Source organism: Esox lucius, chromosome 23 (assembly GCF_011004845.1).
Source record: "Esox lucius isolate fEsoLuc1 chromosome 23, fEsoLuc1.pri, whole genome shotgun sequence".
NCBI classification, from domain to species: domain Eukaryota; kingdom Metazoa; phylum Chordata; class Actinopteri; order Esociformes; family Esocidae; genus Esox; species Esox lucius.
Genome location: NC_047591.1, coordinates 25,142,818 through 25,161,498, shown reverse-complemented (window position 1 = coordinate 25,161,498; position 18,681 = coordinate 25,142,818). Strand labels below are relative to the sequence as shown.

Genomic DNA, 18,681 nt, shown 5'->3' with positions numbered 1-18,681 from the left:
GTTTAATACCCTCATCTCCACTCATACTGAGGTTTAATACCCTCATCTCCACTCATACTGAGGTTTTACAGTCTAATTTCCATTCATACTGAAATATAATTTTGCTCTTACTGCTCGTTTTCAGTAGCAGGAGGCTGGTTAGGGTTAGTCAGATGGAGGGCAGCAGGCGTGGACCAGATATGACCTCAGATTACTAAATGTTACAGGTTCAAGTAGATTCCACGTGGCTCCCTCCTAGAGATTCACATTTAGAGGAGGTTGGACATTAAATGCAAGGATCTGAACACTTTGACCATATAGTTCAGAGCGAGATAACTAATTCAATTTCCAGACAGATAATTTTCCATTCAGTTCATGTTTCTGACAAACTGGGACCCAATGATTAATGCAACAGTAGTAGCATCATAGCTTTCTATTACTCTGCAGTAATACTAAACCAAAGTAACTAAATTAATGGGACATATTAGTGGAACCTTATTGCTCTGCCTAAAACCAGTCAGATGTTGTGATGTGATGTTTTTTATGGTGTAGTTTGTGTTGAGGACTGTGATGTTTTTAGTAATGCATTTTAGTCAAGTATTTTGTTTGTCACATCCACCCAATAACATAGCTTAATTCTGTGAAGTGAAATTTGTGTGACTATATCTATACAGTAGGCATTAAGAAAAATATAATGTTAAAATAATAGGAAAATTATACATAACAAAAACTAGCAGCAATTCCAGAGAATGTAGAAATTGGAATGTAGTTTGTGTTCAGGGCTATGATGTTATTAGATGGGTAGTGGTGTAGTTTGTGTTCAGGGCTGTGATGTTATTCGATGGGTAGTGGTGTAGCTTGTGTTCAGGGCTGTGATGTTATTCGATGGGTAGTGGTGTAGCTTGTGTTCAGGGCTGTGATGTTATTCGATGGGTAGTGGTGTAGCTTGTGTTCAGGGCTGTGATGTTATTCGATGGGTAGTGGTGTAGGTTGTGTTCAGGGCTGTGATGTTATTCGATGGGTAGTGGTGTAGCTTGTGTTCAGGGCTGTGATGTTATTCGATGGGTAGTGGTGTAGCTTGTGTTCAGGGCTGTGATGTTATTAGATGGGTAGTGGTGTAGTTTGTGTTCAGGGCTGTGATGTTATTAGATGGGTAGTGGTGTAGTTTGTGTTCAGGGCTGTGATGTTATTAGATGGGTAGTGGTGTAGTTTGTGTTCAGGGCTGTGATGTTATTAGATGGGTAGTGGTGTAGTTTGTGTTCAGGGCTGTGATGTTATTAGATGGGTAGTGGTAAGGGTATCTGAACCTAATCCCCCTGCATCTAATCCCCCTACGGTGAAAGCTATGCTGTTCTGTCCCTGAGCAAGACAGGTAACTCTAATTGCTCCTCCTCCCCCTTAAAATTCCCCCCAGGTCATTGCTGAAAATAAGAATTGGTTCTTAATCAACCAGAATGTAGGATAGTTATTCTCTCATGTTATTAAGATTTTGGTTAATTTATAAAGTATCATAGTAAAAAGGTTTAGGGTTAGTTAAAATGTCCTTCCTCTCCTCTCTTTAACCTCTCCTCTCTCCATCCTCTTCTCTTGTAAACAGTTCTGCGTATAGCTTCTCAGACACGTTGGCCCTCAGCCTTGAACAGCAGAATCAGCATGAACAAACAAAAGCTCTGCTCACTTCCAGATGTTTGTTGGACACATTACTCTGGTCTCCAGCTTGTAAAACAAGTCCTTGATTTTCCAACTGTAATTTGATTTTTATTGTGCATAAAAACAGGTCAGGAAGAACATGTTATTGAGGTTCCTAAATTAAGCTGCTTAGCTACACAATTTTAAATGTAAAATTATATTCTCAGTATTCTTTTCCTTGAACAGTTTCGATCATTCTTTACTTTTTGGACTATAGATGCACTTTGAAGAGTTACACAACCATCATCATCTCATTCTCTCTCCTGTGCTCTCTCTCCCACTCTCTCTGAGGTCATTATGGTTTCAGAGGAATATGGACTTAACTGTTCAGCCTCCCTGGATAAGGCTTTTAACGGGTTTAACTGTGGCCCTTTACAATGGAAACAGAACAGACAGAGCTGGACCAGTACAAAGAGGTGTGACTTTGTATGTTGTGTGGATCTTAGATATTGTGTAGAACATTAAAGAACATTCCTCTGAAGGCATGTACAAACTATGCAGTGTACAGCAACATGTTACTTGTACCTGCTATTATACTGAGCGTGACAGGAAACAGAGGAGACAGAGGAGACGTTCAGAATCAGAACAAGTTTTATTGCCAAGTTTCTCAACAAACAAGGAATTTGTTCTGGTCTGGTGGTGCATCAATCTATTCAAAATAAATAAGCGAAGTAACAAATAGGAAACAGTGGACTGAGCATAAAAATAGTAGACTGGGCATTAATAAATTACTAAAACTTATGTAAGGTGCAAGATTTTGTCAAGTTGAGGGTTGTGTGTGTGTGTGTGTGTGTGTATGTGGAGAGGGGTTATAGATTTGTCCAGTTGAGGGTTGTGTGTGTATGTGGGGAGGGGTTATAGATTTGTCCAGTTGAGGGTTGTGTGTATGTGGGGAGGGGTTATAGAATTGTCTAGTTGAGGATTGTGTGTGTATGTGGGGAGGGGGTTATAGATTTGTCCAGTTGAGGGTTGTGTGTGTATGTGGGGAGGGGTTATAGATTTGTCCAGTTGAGGGTTGTGTGTGTATGTGGGGAGGGGTTATAGATTTGTCCAGTTGAGGGTTGTGTGTGTATGTGGGGAGGGGTTATAGATTTGTCCAGTTGAGGGTTGTGTGTGTATGTGGGGAGGGGTTATAGATTTGTCCAGTTGAGGGTTGTGTGTGTATGTGGGGAGGGGTTATAGATTTGTCCAGTTGAGGGTTGTGTGTGTATGTGGGGAGGGGTTATAGATTTGTCCAGTTGGCAAACCTCTGAAGTGTCAAACCACAGAGTTGTGACTGGTGGTGTAGCTGTTGGTGTACAGGGAGAAGAGTGGGGGGGGGGGGGACGACACACACAGCAGAATAGGGTTGGTGCCGAATAGGGTTTAAGGTGGTGCCGAATAGGGTTTAAGGTGGTGCCGAATAGGGTTTAAGGTGGTGCCGAATAGGGTTTAAGGTGGTGCCGAATAGGGTTTAAGGTGGTGCCGAATAGGGTTTAAGGTGGTGCCGAATAGGGTTTAAGGTGGTGCAGAATAGGGTTTAAGGTGGTGCAGAATAGGGTTTAAGGTGGTGCAGAATAGGGTTGGCTGGTGAGTGCTCCATGTTCCTCTTCTGTAAACACTACTTATTTATTTAGTTACTTTCTGCTCAGCTGCAGGGGTTAAATGGGGTCATTATTTACGCTTCCCATTAAGAGTGTTCAGAAGGGATCTTACCCAACTAGGTTGTAATGTTAGTCTGAAGTTCTGAGTAAAAACCCATGAAATTGTTTTTAGTTGATAGCTAGCAAAGCGCAAGGATATTTGAACATGGCTTTTTAGTGTTCCTACCTGATTACCCAATTATACTTTATTGCTCTGTAATATATTTCTGCTATTTGGGGTAGGTTTGGATGTTTTGATTGCCTGCTACAATAAAGTGGTGATTTAAGGCATCAACAATAGCTTTTTTCAGTAATTAGCCCAGAGTCCAAATATGTTGTGTCAGCAAGATGGAGGCTCTGTTCCTCAGGGTTTTTACCATAAATGTACTACAGTGTTGAGGCTCCAATATCTACAGTTAGATCAGAAAATATTTGGACACACAATTTTCATAATTATGCTCTGTATACTACCAGAATGGATTTGAAATGAAACCACCGAGATGTAATTGTGCAGACTTCAATGCCTTCAATTCAAGGGGTTGAACAAAAATATACCCTCTACAGGGTGCTGGAGGGTTCATGGGAGTTTGCTGAGCCGCTAGGCGAAGCTCTTGATTTACCAGTCAATCTACGTCCCTACTCTCACCTATGGTCATGAGCTTTGGGTCATGACCGAAAGGACAAGATCCCGGATACAGGCGGCCGAAATGAGCTTTCTCCGCAGGGTGGCTGGGCGATCCCTTAGAGATGGGGTGAGAAGCTCGGTCACCCGGGAGGAGCTCAGTGTAGAGCCGCCGCTCCTCCACATTGAGAGGGGTCAGCTGAGGTGGCTTGGGCATCTGTTTCGGATGCCTCCGGAACGCCTTCCTGGGAAGGTGTTCCGGTCCCGTCCCACCGGGAGGAGACCCCGGGGAAGACCTAGGACACGCTGGAGGGGCTATGTTCTCGGCTGGCCTGGGAACGCCTCGGTCCCCCCCCAGAAGAGCTACAGGAAGTGTCTAGGGAGAGGGAAGTCTGGGCATCTCTGCTTAGACTGCTGCCCCCGCGACCCGGCCCCGGATAAGCGGAAGAAGATGGATGGATGAACAAAAATATCATTCATTCATCTTCATCCACTTATCTGGGGACAGCAGCTCCAGCAGGGGACCCCAAACTTCCCTTTCCCGAGCCACATTTGCCAGCTCTGCCTGGGGATCCCGAGGCATTCCCAGGCCAGTGTCAAAATATAATCTCTCCACCTAGTCCTGGGCCTACCCCGAGGTCTCCTCCCAGCTGGACGAGACCACCTCTACTGCCCGAACCACCTCTACTGGTTCCTTTCGATGCTAAGGAGCAGCGGCTCTACTCAAAGTTCCTCATGGATGACCAAGCTTCTCGCCCTAAGCCAGCCACCCTTCTGAGAAAACCCATTTCAGCCGCTTGTACTCGCGATCTAGTTCTTTCGGTCATGACCCATCCTTCATGACCATAGGTGAGGGTAGGAACGAAAATGGACTGGTATATCGAGAGCTTTGCCTTCCGGCTCAGCTCTCTTTTCATCACAACGGTGCGGTAAAGCGAATGCAACACCGCCCCCGCTGCTTCGATTCTTCGGCCAATCTCCCGCTCCATTGTTCCCTCACTCCATTGTTCCCTCACTCGTGAACAATATGATAAAAATATCATATGTGGCTCAAATGAAATTTGACAGATGAACACAATCATAAATAAAATGTTCATTTTTAATATTTTGTTGAATCCTTTGCCGGCAATGACTGCTTGAAGTCTGGAAGGCATGGTCATAACCAACACATGGTCATCACCAAATGCTGGGTTTCCTCCTTTATGATGCTTTGCCAGGCCTTTACTGCAGCTGACTGCAGTTGTTGTTTGTTCGTGGGTCTTTCTGCCTGAAGTTCTGTCTTCAGCAAGTGAAATGCATTCTCGATTAGGTTGAGATCAGGTAATTGTCTCTGCCATTGCAGAATATTCCACTTCTTTGCCTTAAAATACTCCTGAGTTGCTTTCGCAGTATGTTTTGGGTCATCTGTGAAGTGAAGCGCCGCCCAATCAACTTTGCTGAATTTGGCTGAATCTGAACAGACAATATATCCCTATACACTTCAGAATTCATCCGGCTGCTTCTGTCTTCTGTCACATCATCAATAAACACTAGTGACCCAGTGCCATTGGAAGCCATGCATGCCCATGCCATCACACTGCCTCCACCGTGTTTTACAGGTGATGAGGAATGCTTCGGATCCTGTGCTGTTCCCAGCCTTCTCCATACTGTTTTCTTCCCATCATTCCGGTACAGGTTGATCTTCGTTTCATCTGTCCAAAGAATGCTGTTCCAGAACTGAGCTGGCTTTTTAAAGTTTTTTGACAATGTCTAATCTGGCCTTTCTATTCTTGAGGCTAATGAATGGTTTGCACCTTGTGGTGAACCCTCTGTATTTGCTCTTATGAAGTCTTCTCTTTATAGTAGACTAGGATAAAGATTTGCCTACCTCTTGGGGATTCTTCACTTGACTGGATGTTGTGAAAGGATTTTTCTTTACCATGGAAAAGATCCAAAGATAATCCACCACTGTTGTCTTCTGTGGACATCAATCAATCAATCAATCAATCAAATTTATTTATAAAGCCCTTTTTACAACAAAAGTTGTCACAAAGTGCTTCACAGAGACACCCGGCCTTAAACCCCAAGGAGCAAACAACAGTAGTGTTGAATTTCAGTGGCTAGGAAAAACTCCCAAAGAAGGTTGAATTTAGGAAGAAACCTAGAGAGTAACCAGGCTCAGAGGGGTGACCAGTCCTCTTCTGACTGTGCCGGGTGAGATATTAAGAGTCCAATTGGAATAATAAAAAAATTTCTCTGGGCAAAGTCCAGAGTCTATTTAAAATTAGACTAGGTCAGAAGTATGACCAGGTGGACAAGGACAGGGACAGCAACGGGCCTCCCAAACCAGGTAATCCGCAGGTGTGGACCAGGACCTCATCTCCTCCTAAAATGTAAAACTGGAGGGGACTGAAAATCCACCCACATTGCCAGGCATCAACCAAAGGGACACCCACCAACCGCAACCCCCCTGAATGAGGGCCGAATATTGCTAGCAGCATACAGCCCAATTGCACAAGTGCGCAACAGAGAGTCAACAACAAGCCAGTGACTCTTCCCCCAAAAGGCATTGGAAGGAGGGCATCCCAGTGGTGACGAGAGCCCACCTGGCAAGACCACAAGGATGGACAGTATCAAGCCTACTGGTCACCTTCACGCCCCTGGGCCAGGCTACACCTAATTATAAACTGTGCTGTAGAGATTAGTTTTTAGTAGACACTTGAAAGTTTGCACTGAGTTTGCATTTCTAACCTTAATTGGCAGTTCATTCCACAGGATTGGAGCTCTATGAGAAAAGCCCCTGCCGCCAGCTGTTTGTTTAGAAATTCTAGGTACAATTAAAGGCCTGCATCTTGCAATCTAAGGTTACGTGTAGGTATGTATGGCTGGATCATTTCAGCAATGTAAGTAGGAGCAAGTCCATGTATTGATTTATAGGTTAAGAGTAAAACCTTAAAATCAGCCCTAACCCTAACAGGCAGCCAGTGTAAGGATGCCAGGACAGAAGTAATGTGTTAAAAAAAATGTGTTCTAGTTAGGATTCTAGCAGCCGTGTGCAGCAATAATTGAAGTTTATTTATTAATTTGTCTGGATAACCAGAGAGAAGAGGCCTTTTTGTGTTGCAGAGCTCACCATTGCTTTCTTTTTTTCTCAGAATGTACCAAACTGTTGATTTGGCCACTCTTAATGTTCCTGCTATCTCTCTGATGGATTCTTTATTTTTGCAGCCTAAGGAGATGGCCTATTGAACTTGGATTGAGATCTCCTTTGACCGCCTGTTGTGGGTCACAGCAACAGCTTCCAAATGTGAATGCCACACCTGGAATCAACTCCAGACCTTTTACCTGCTTAATTGATGAAGAAATAACGAAGGAGTAGCCCACAACTGTCCATGAAACTGCTTTTGAGTCAAATGTCCAAGTAATTTTGGTCCCTTGAAAAAGAGGGGACTACATATTAAAGAGCTGTAATTCCTAAACCCCTTCACCAATTAAGATATAAATACCCTCAAATTAAAGCGAGAGGCTGCACTTTAAGGTCATATTCATTATTTAATTCTCTACACTGTTACTTTAATATATTTTGGTAAACAGCCAAAATTACAAAACTTATGTCAGTATCCAATGATTTCCGGACCTTCCTGTATATGTACTGCAGTGTAGAGGCTCTAATATAGGTTTCTTTTGCAGTATTAATTGGGACGGGTTCACCACTCTGTGAAAGACTGTACAGGCAAATAGTGCAACAATTTAAGAATGTTTTTCAATGTAAAATTGCAAAGAGTTAGATCTCATCTACGGTACATAATATCATTAAAAGATTCAAAGAATCCAGGGAAATCTCTGTATGCAAGGGACAAGGCCGAAAACTAAAATTAGATGGCCGTGATCTTCGGGCCCTCAGACGTCGCTGTACCCACAAATGCAAGTTAAAATTCTACCTTGCAAAGAAGAAACCATATATAAACAAAATCCGGAAACGACGATGCATTCTCTGCGACCGAACTCATTTAAGATGGACTGAGGAGTTGTGAGGAATTGTCCTGTGATCTGACAAATGAAAATGTGAAATTATTTTTGAAGATCCTGAACAGATGAGAGGGACCATCCTGCTTGTTATCAGTCCAGAGTTCAGAAACCAGCATCCGTGATGGTATGGGGGTGTATTACTGCACATGGGATTGGTGACTTGCACATCTGTGAAGGCACCGTTAATGCTGAACAATATATACAGGTTATGGAGCAACATATGCAGCCATCCAGACAATGTCTTTTTCAGGCAAGGCCTAGCTTATTTCAGCAAGAAAATGCCAAACCACATTCTGTATGTATAACAACAGCATGCCTTTGTAGTAAAAGAGTCCTGGTGCTAAACTGGCCTGCCTGCAGTCCAGACCTGTCGTCCTTTGAAATTATTTGGCACATTATGGAACGAAAAATACGACAAAGGAGACCCTGAACTGTTGAGGAGCTGAAATCCTATTTCAAGCAAGAATGGGGAAACATTTCACTTTCAAAACTACAGCAATTGGTGTCCTCAGTTCCCAAATGCTTACAGAGTATTGTTAAAGAAAGAGGTGATGCAAACACAGTGGTAAATATGCACACCCCGACGTTTTTGACATGTTGCTGGGATCAAATCCAAAATGGGCATGTACTTTTCCAAAAACAACAACATTTCTCAGTTTCAACATTTGATATGTTGTCTTTGTTCTATTTTCAATTAAATGTAAGGATAAATTATTTGTATATCATTGCATTCTGGTTTTATTTGCATTTTACACAGTGTCCAAACTTTTTTGGAAATGGGGCTGTCCCATAATATCGTCATATCTTTTTTGTTTTGCTATATTAATGCTTACATATTTTCCTTCTTAATTCTGTGATTGGCGGGTGCCGTTTCAAAAGAATTTCATTGTGCAAGATGACGCTGTGTTGTTTGGTGCATTTCACAAATAAACCTTGATACTGAAACATTTGTTGAGAAAAAAGATAAAAATGACTTTTGCTTTTCTGTGATTTAAAAAATAAATAAAATGTCTGTGGTGTTGGGGTCCAGGTGTCTGTTAGGGTTTGGGTCCAATGGTCTGTAAGGGTTTGGGTCTAATGGTCTGTAAGGGTTTGGGTCCAATGGTCTGTTAGGGTTTGGGTCCAATGGTCTGTTGCATTTTGGGTCCAATGGTCTGTTGCATTTTGGGTCCAATGGTCTGTTGCATTTTGGGTCCAATGATCTGTTGCATTTTGGGTCCAATGATCTGTTAGGGTTTTGGTCCAATAGTCTTTTAGCATTTGGGTCCAGTTATCTTAGCCCTAGTCTTATAGCATTTGGGTCCAATGGTCTGTTAGGGTTTGGTTCCAATGATCTGTTAGGGTTTGGGTCCAATGGCCTTTTAGGGTTTGGGTCCAATAGTCTGTTAGACTTAGGATCCAGCAGTGTTAGGCTTTAGGTCTATTGCTTATCCAGTGTTTTCTACTTCCTTTGATGGCATAGGTGTGGGCCAGTAGCTTCTTGCCAAATGAGGCCTCCCTGTCTGACCGCTGCCAGAGAGAATACCTGAAAAACCATGGGGAACCTCTTCTGTTACAGTATGCTAAGATGGAGGCAGAGAGTCAGGTAAGGCTACACTACCCATAATTCCCTGCTACAGATGTTCACTAGCCAGGAATAACTTCTGGGTGGTCTTGTGTTTGTCTTAAGACCCTTTTGTTTCTGATCTGTCAGCGGAAAGCTATATGACGTTACAGTCCTGACTGCTCTTCTATTATGAGTAATACGACAGTGTCATCAGGCAGTGGACATTACCGTAATGACCTTAGTAGAGTACAATGAATTGTAGTCTATTACCGTTTATTGTAGTTGATAATAGACTACAATAATCAAGCGGAGGGAAAACGAACAGCACTAACCAACTAACACAGCCTGTAACACAGTATATCTAATAGTCATTCCCAGGGTCATTTGGTGAACTACATGGAAGCAAACCAAATAAATGGAACACTTGACTTAATAATGGAATACCAAGTATATAACGTGTGTAATTAACATCCTTTCATGCTTAGAGTCATTTATACAAATGCTGGTGAGGCCCAGCTTCCTAACAGTTTGGCTACCCCGGCTATTAGAGATCTCAGTTACTAAAATAAATATAATCAATGTGTTTTTGTCGCATGCTTCATTAACAACAACTTTAAGTGGCTTTAGTGCTTTTAGGTCTTTTTCCCCATAAATGTAGAGTTAATAAAAAGGAACCAGGCAAGCCACCTTATCCTTCCTGCCATAATGTTTACCCAAATGAGCCAATTGCCCCAACTTCCCCCAAGGACCACATTCCCAAGGGACAAAGGATAGATACCCTTATTGGTTTAGGCAGACAAACAGATGGTCAGAGTACCTAATGATCCTCTGATATTATGCAGACGTGAGTCACAAACAAAGACCAGAGTTACATACCAGGTAATAGAAAAGCAGACATTTCTTTAATGTATATTAGTTCAAGAATTTACAATATGTTCCACAAGGCTGTGTGCTGAGCCCCCTCCTGTACTCCCTCTTCACCCACGATTACATTCCTGTACACAGTTCCAACACCACCACCAGGTTTGCAGACTACACCACGGTGGTAGGCCTGATTAGTGACAATGACAGCCTGCCGGCATGGTGTGCTGACAACAACCTGGCCGTCAACACACAGAAAACCAAGGAGCTCATTGTGGATTACAGAAAGTCTAATGGCTGCAGCCATGCCCCAGTCCTCATTGATGGTACTGAGGTGGAGCATGTGTCCAACATCTCCGAGGACTTCTCCTGGACCCTCAACACCTCAGCCCTTGTCAAAAAGGTGCAGCAGCGCCAGTACTTTTTGAGGAGGATGAAGAAAGGCCGCCTGTCCTCCAAGATCCTTGTGAACTTCTACCGCTGCACAATCGAAGACATTCTGACAAACTGGGCCACAGTGTGGTTTAGCAGCAGCCCGTACCACGGGGGGCCCTGCCATTTCAGTTGCACATTCACCTTGTACATTCAGTTTGCCTCTGTACATTTTTAATTGCCATCGTACTTGCATTTGTTCCGTTGTTACACACGCATGTCTACCTCGGGACCTCATTGTTGCTATCTCTGCATCTCGGGTGCACATGCTTCCTTACTCCTTCAATTTGCACATCTAGAATGCCATTTAGAACTGCCATTTGTACCCAAACAACTGTTATCCCACTTGTAACATCCACTATACTTAATACTTATACATTTATCTGCCCTCCTCTATTTGCTGTAACTGCACATTTAGTATTGCCATTTGTACTGCATTTGCCTTCATTGCACATCTACACATTCCACTAGTAATGTACATACAGCTACAGAAAAAAAAACGCAGCTACAGAAAAAAAGAGACCACTGCACCTTTTTCTTTCCTTTCCAAAAAAGTCGAAAAGGAAAGTTACGAGTGAGGAACAGAAGCATTCATTTGCAGTGGTCTCTTATTTTCAGGATTCAGCTGTCTTTTTCCGGAGCTGTATGTACATTACCAGTGGAATGTGTAGATGTGCAATGAAGGCAAATGCAGTACAAATGGTACAAACTTCCATTTATATAATTTATCATAATATCCAGAAACACACAGTGATATATCTAAATCTTTGTTCACATCTGCTACCTTATTTCTGCTTATTTATCTATTTTCAAATGTGAAATTTGCTAGTGAAATCATCCACTGTTGAATCATTCTGCCCTGTTCTGAAATAACGCTCTGTGTTTACCGTCACACTGTGGATGTCTGTGCAAGACAAGTTTTTATGTATTCATTTTGAGAAACTCATTTATTATGAAGCACTTATCCCTGCAAACAACAGGTTGTTTGGGTGCCCCTTGTTATTTGAAATCAAGACAGCGGAATTAATTGCTGTATTTACATTTCATGACAGTTCAGCAGATCTTGTGACACTGCAACTGGAACTTTCAGGGAACTTTGAGCAAATTTAGTGACAGCATAATGGCGGCAAGCGAGAACAGCCAGTCACAGTCAGTGTGATCTGCTGAACCACACCCCTGCGGTCAGCGTGGTACTCGGGGTGATCTGCTGAACCACAGCCCTGCGGTCAGCGTGGTACTCGGGGTGATCTGCTGAACCACAGCCCTGTGGTCAGCGTGGTACTCGGGGTGATCTGCTGAACCACAGCTCTGCGGTCAGCGTGGTACTCGGGGTGATCTACTGAACCACAGCTCTGCGGTCAGCGTGGTACTCTGGGTGATCTTAAACTTGGAAAGATAGAAGGCTCCGGTAACGTGTGACGCAAAGGACATGTCCCTCCCGGTCATGTTTCCCCATGGTACCAAGAAGCTACTTGGTTTAACAGCATAATGCCCTCCACACTCCCTGGACTGAACACCAAAGGCAGACTACGGCAGACAGACAGGATACAGTAGACCGATATTAGAGCAGACAGACATCCAGCTTGAAGATGACAGGACATTAGAGCTTTTAGATGGAGAGCTACAGGGAGATTGTTCTGTCTCCTTTGGCCGTCTGTCTCATTGAAGCAAAAAATATTTAGCTAAATAATTTTAAAATGTGCAGTTATTTCTGCTCGTTTTAATCACAAGTGCTCTCCTGCTCGTTAGCTAGACGAGTATTTACAGACTGGACAAGGTTTCTGACACTGAATGTTAAATAAGCATCAACAACAGAAGCAGTTGATGCCAGGAATGAAGAGAGAGAGAAGGACACGGGGAGTGTGTGGGAGAGCGAGGGAAGAGGGACAGAGTGGGAGGGATTGTGTGAGGAACGAGGGAAGAGTGAGGGAAGAGGGAGGAGTGAGGGAAGCTTGAGAGACGAGCGGAGAGCATGAGAAGAGCGAAAGAAACCGAGAGCAAGAGAGAGAGAGAGCCAAGTTGAATAGATTTTTGATGTCCAGCAGGTGTTGTTTCTTCTGATTAGAGGACTTTAAAGAGGCTCAAGGACACAGCTGGGTGATCCAATCAGAGAGCTCTACCTCTGGATAATAATTTTGGCAGAAATTAGACTGACAGAAATGAATTGCTTATGGGTTTTGTTGATGCCCATTTACTGCATTTCTATACAATTTAAAAACTGTTAAATGTAATTTGGAAAATGGCCCCATCAATTATCAACTTGGCCAGGCAATATTAACACAGCATATTTTGCCATTGTCTGTATGTAGAACTGAACTACGTTATTACAACACACCCTGAAGAGAACACAGTTGTAGCCATATGGACTTGTAGGGATTCTACCGGCAGTAATCATCAACAGGTTGATTTCAAACCTGTCAAAATACGGAATACTTTAGCCCTCCCACATTTGTAATATTTTTTTTTCTTTAAATAATCTATGTAGTTTAGCCAAATACATAATGTATCTGCTCTGTGTTAAACTGATTGAGTGCTGTTTTTATGACCCCTTTTTATTAAGCAGATGTCAGTGCAGCAACACACACAAGCACATGACCGCACACTGCTTAGAAGGACTGTCGCTTAGATGGACTGTCGCTTACAAGGACTGTCGCTTAGCTGGACTGTCGCTTAAAAGGACTGTCTGGAAGCAGTGCCTGGGGAGGAGAAAAGGTCTGACTGTCAGTCTGAGTGAAGCTCTACCAGTGTTTGTGTCTAATCTGAAGGATTTTTCTGTTTAGACCCCAGCTCCAACAGACACAAACAGCTATGCCAGAAACACACACAAACACACACTACAGACACACACCCAGCTATGCCAGAAACTCACACAAGCGCACACTACAGACACGCACACATTATTTCCCTAGTTTCAGAGAAAAACTTTCATCAAGTCATAGTTGTTAATCCCAACTATGTAATCCCAGGAATGACAAACGTCATAAAAAGGTTATTTGATTAGTAAATTATTTAAAAGGATCGTTAAATATAAAAAAAGTGTTTAATAATTTCCTTTGCTTATTATATACCAACAATATAAATAATTTATTTTACTCTTCCATTTATCATTTACTCACCCTTTATATTTTTCAACACCTCACTTTTACTATTTTCTCAGTCCTAGAACAGTTGAATAATTTATCTATTTCCTATTTTCCTCATGAGAGGAGCGGGAGGAGGGGTGGAGACTGTGGAAGGAGAGAAGGGGAGAAGGGGAGAAGAGTTGAGATGATGATGAGAGAATGAGAGGAGAGGTATAATCGTTTGGGGGAGGGAGAGGAAAAGAGAATGTAAATGAGTTATAGGCTATGGTTAGGGATGGTGTGAGGTTAGGGTTAGGGATGGTGTGAGGTTAGGGTTAGGGATGGTGTGAGGTTAGGGTTAGGGATGGTGTGAGGTTAGGGTTAGGGATGGTGTGAGGTTAGGGTTAGGGATGGTGTGAGGTTAGGGTTAGGGATGGTGTGAGGTTAGGGATAGGGATGGTGTGAGGTTAGGGATAGGGATGGTGTGAGGTTAGGGATAGGGATGGTGTGAGGTTAGGGATAGGGATGGTGTGAGGTTAGGGATAGGGATGGTGTGAGGTTAGGGTTAGGGATGGTGTGAGGTTAGGGTTTGGGAGGGTGTGAGGTTAGGGTTTGGGAGGGTGTGAGGTTAGGGTTCAAGGGTATGGGCAGACAGGGAGTAGGGCTGGTTCAGAGGTATGGGGACGGACAGACAGGGAGTAGGGCTGGTTCAGGGGTATGGGATGGGCAAACAGGGAGTAGGGCTGGTTCAGAGAAGGAAATAGGATAGGTGGATAGGTTAATAATTTAATGTTGACATTTTTTAACCCAATGTTCTAATAATTTCTTAGTGCCCCTGTTCATCATGGGCACTCAGAATCCTCCTTACTCCCCACCCCATATTGACTAGAACCACCAATCTGCTGGTGCTCATTAGCTTTGGAGAGGGATTGTTATAAATCGAACCACAATATATTTTCCACCTCCGTTCCGTAATGTACAAGGGATACTTTTTGCGGAAAAAACTATTCAGTGCCGTAGTGAATGTTTTGTACGAAATACTCAGGAGAGTTTAAGTTAGAAATATAATGTTAGTAGCTAGTGGCTTTTATTAGGACTCTGAGAGGCGATCCATTAACAGTTAGAGAGAAAGGATAATGGAGGGGAGTACTGAAGGATATTATTAGGGAATGATTTTAAGAAAGAATTGTCAAATAATGTTAAGAAACTTAAGTTGACAAGCAAGCTAGACTGGTGCCCAAGCTGGATGTTTTTCCAGTACATTAAAAACACATTTGTAGCAATACATTGAGCATTTTGTGATGTTGATGTCGGCGTGCAAACCCCCACCACTGATGGGAAATGAAGTAGGGGAAACACTGCAACACACCTGCTTCTCTTTCTTGATAAGAGATTGACTCTTCATGAGAAATTGCATTTTACATTTCAGTAATATAGGAGTCAGTTTTATCCAGAGCAATAAAGTTAGTTACTATCACTTCAATGAAGAGTCTAAATTGCCTACAATAAATAACATGCAGTTAATTGACCCATACCTACCCAACATGCCACCAGGATCTCTTCGAAGGACCATAAATATAAACTCCAGCCAGACACCATTTTAAACAAATAACGCAGAATCTTTAAACACACCAAGTAGTTACAACCCACTGACCTCTTTAATCTAGTTTACATACTCAATCATAAAACCCAGTGTCCTCTCTAATCTAGTTTAAATACTCCATTACATAACCCACTGTCCTCTCTAATCTGATTTTTAATACTCTATCATGGAACTCACTGTCCTCTCTAATCTGGTTTAAATACAACATTACATATTCCACTGTCCTCTCTAATCTGGTTTAAATACTCCATTATAGAACTCACTGTCCTCTGTGACTTTGTCTGGAGTCCACTTACCCACTAGGAATTCACAAAATAGTTTAACTTCCAGTTGAGATTCTGCATGCAGAATCAACAACACCAAACCAAAATATTGCACGCAGAGAGAATTTGGATAATACCCAATACTCATAAGAATTGATTTTCCAACCTTCCATAACAAAGACCTTATCTAAAGATCATGGCCTTGACTATGTACAGACTCCGTGATCATGGCCTTGACTATGTACAGACTCCGTGATCATGGCCTTGACTATGTACAGACTCCGTGATCATGGCCTTGACTATGTACAGACTCCGTGATCATGGCCTTGACTATGTACAGACTCCGTGATCATGGCCTTGACTATGTACAGACTCCGTGATCATGGCCTTGACTATGTACAGACTCCGTGATCATGGCCTTGACTATGTACAGACTCCGTGATCATGGCCTTGACTATGTACAGACTCCGTGATCATGGCCTTGACTATGTACAGACTCCGTGATCATGGCCTTGACTATGTACAGACTCCGTGATCATGGCCTTGACTATGTACCGACTCCGTGATCATGGCCTTGACTATGTACAGACTCCGTGATCATGGCCTTGACTATGTACAGACTCACAGAGAATGGACTTGCTATCAAGCTGCCTGAAGCAGAGCTGGCCCTCATACTATCCAGGCAATGCGTTGCACACAGATTTGCACTTTACTTCCTGCCAAATGTACAACAGCATTAACAGCATTGCCAGGGAAGTTATGGTACAGTGGGTTTGTTTTTGTTGTAGGTTGTGGTACTGTGGGTTTGTTGTTGTAGGTTATGGTACTGGGGATCTTGTTGTTTTAGGTTATGGTACTGTGGGTTTGTTTTTTGTTGTAGTTTATGGTACTCTTGATTTGTTGTTTTAGGTTATGGTTCTGTGGGTTTGCTGCTGTTTTATGTTATGGTACAGTTGGTTTGTTGGTGCTGTTTTATGTTATGGTACAGTTGGTTTGTTGGTGCTGTTTTAGGTTATGGTACTGTTGGTCTGGTGTTGTTTTAGGTTATGGTACTGTTGGTCTGGTGTTTTAGGTTATGGTACTGTTGGTCTGGTGTTGTTTTAGGTTATGGTACTGTTGGTCTGGTGTTGTTTTAGCTTATGATACTGTTGGTCTGTTGTTGCATGTTATGGTACTGTTGGTCTGGTGGTGTTTTAGGTTATGGTACTGTTGATCTGTTGTGGTTTTAGATTATGTTAATATTGGTATGTTTTCTTTAGGTTATGGTACTGTTGGTCTGTTGTTGTAGCTTATGATACTGTTGTTGTAGCTTATGATGTAGCTTATGATGTTAGTCTGTTGTTGTTTTAGGTTATGGTACTGTTGGTCTGTTGTAGCTTATGATACTGTTGGTCTGTTGTTGTTTTAGGTTATGATACTGTTGGTCTGTTGTTGTTTTAGGTTATGGTACTGTTGGTCTGTTGTTGTTTTAGGTTATGGTACAGTGGAGGATGCCAAGGATACTGCATCAGATTATTTCACCTCAGTTGTCTCCAAGGAAGGCTGATGGTTATTGAGGCTGAGTGATTGTATTCACCCCAGAATGGTCCAGAATTCTGATGAACCATGTCCTTTTTCTTAATCCTCCTTATTTTGATCTCTCTATCTTTCCAGGAGCGTGTGGTGGTCCAGAATTCTGATTGGCTGGCTGTGGTTCCATATTGGGCCACCTGGCCATTCCAGACCTTGCTGTTACCGCGGAGACACGTCTTGAGACTAACAGACCTCACCAGCCAGGAGAAAGAGGGTATGATCTCTGACCTCGCCTGACATTTAACCCCTGATGCTGCTGTAACCTACCATATTACACCCATAACACTTACAGCTCAAGTCTCTAACTATAGGCTATGCTTTCAATCACTCTGCCATATTCTCTGTGACCGTTGACCTTTGAGACCCACCTTCTCCCTGGTTAAACCAGTCTAAACGGCTGGTCTTCCCTGAAGCCCTTCCCTGGTTAAACCTACCTGAAATGTCAGTCTTCCCTGAAGCCCCTCCACGATTACACCTATCTGAAACGGTAGATCATCCCTGAAGCCGCTCCCTGGTTAAACCAACATTAAACGGCAGTCTTGCCTGAAGCCTCTCCCTGGTTAAACCAAACTGAAATGGCAGTCTTTGCTGAAGCCTCCATGGTTAAACCATCCTGAACTGGCAGTCTTCCCTGAAGCTTCTACCTGGTTAAACCAACCTGAAACGGCAGTCTTCCCTGAAGCCTCTCCCTGGTTAAACCAGTCTAAACGGCTGGTCTTCCCTGAAGCCCCTCCCTGGTTAAACCTACCTGAAATGGCAGGTCACTCCTAAAGCCCCTCCCTGATTGAACCCATCTGAAATCCTTCTGAATCTACATCCTGAGACGTGTAGGTAAAAGCAGTCTGAAGCAGTGCATAAATACTCAGCCACTATTTTCTCTTGGCCCTCTCTTTGTCACCCCTTGACTCCCCTTTTGTCTCCTAATCACTTCCTGTTTGTCCCCTTTTGACGCTTTGTGTGCTTCGTTTAGCCTCCTCATGCATCTACTCTTGAGTTCTTGTGCATCTCCTGTCTTCCTTTTTGTCTCTGTCAGGCAGATTGAGTGTCTTTGTTGCCGAGGTGATATCCAGGGTGACAGAATGTGTGTGGCTTGTTGCCGAGGTGATATCCAGGGTGACAGAATGTGTGTGGCTTGTTGCCGAGGTGATATCCAGGGTGACAGCTTTAATCCTGAATGTAAACATATTTCAGGTTGATTAAAGAGCAGGTCACCTGTAACACCGGCCGGTCACCATCCTGGTAGAGAGGGAATACTACAGCCAGGTGTGTGAACCAGATGGAGAGCAGATGTTTTAGAATACAGTGATTAATGCTTCTCTTCCACTCCAGACATCAAGCAGTTCTGACATTTACACTCTTGCTCCTTATTAATGTAATACATTTTTCTGTTCTCTTAACTAAGAAACATAATTTAAGAACACT

General features: G+C 42.9%; 1 protein-coding gene across 3 annotated transcripts in view; it reads left to right on the top strand.

Moving 5' to 3' along the window:
• Positions 1-18,681, top strand: part of galt (galactose-1-phosphate uridylyltransferase) — a 53,726-nt gene that overhangs the window by 10,347 nt on the left and 24,698 nt on the right. For all 3 annotated transcript variants that reach the window (XM_020042979.3, XM_010899068.4, XM_010899069.5), the window contains 2 exons: positions 9,383-9,505; positions 17,341-17,473. In XM_020042979.3, coding sequence (XP_019898538.2) covers positions 9,383-9,505; positions 17,341-17,473 — 256 coding nt within the window. The remainder of the gene's footprint in view (positions 1-9,382; positions 9,506-17,340; positions 17,474-18,681) is intronic.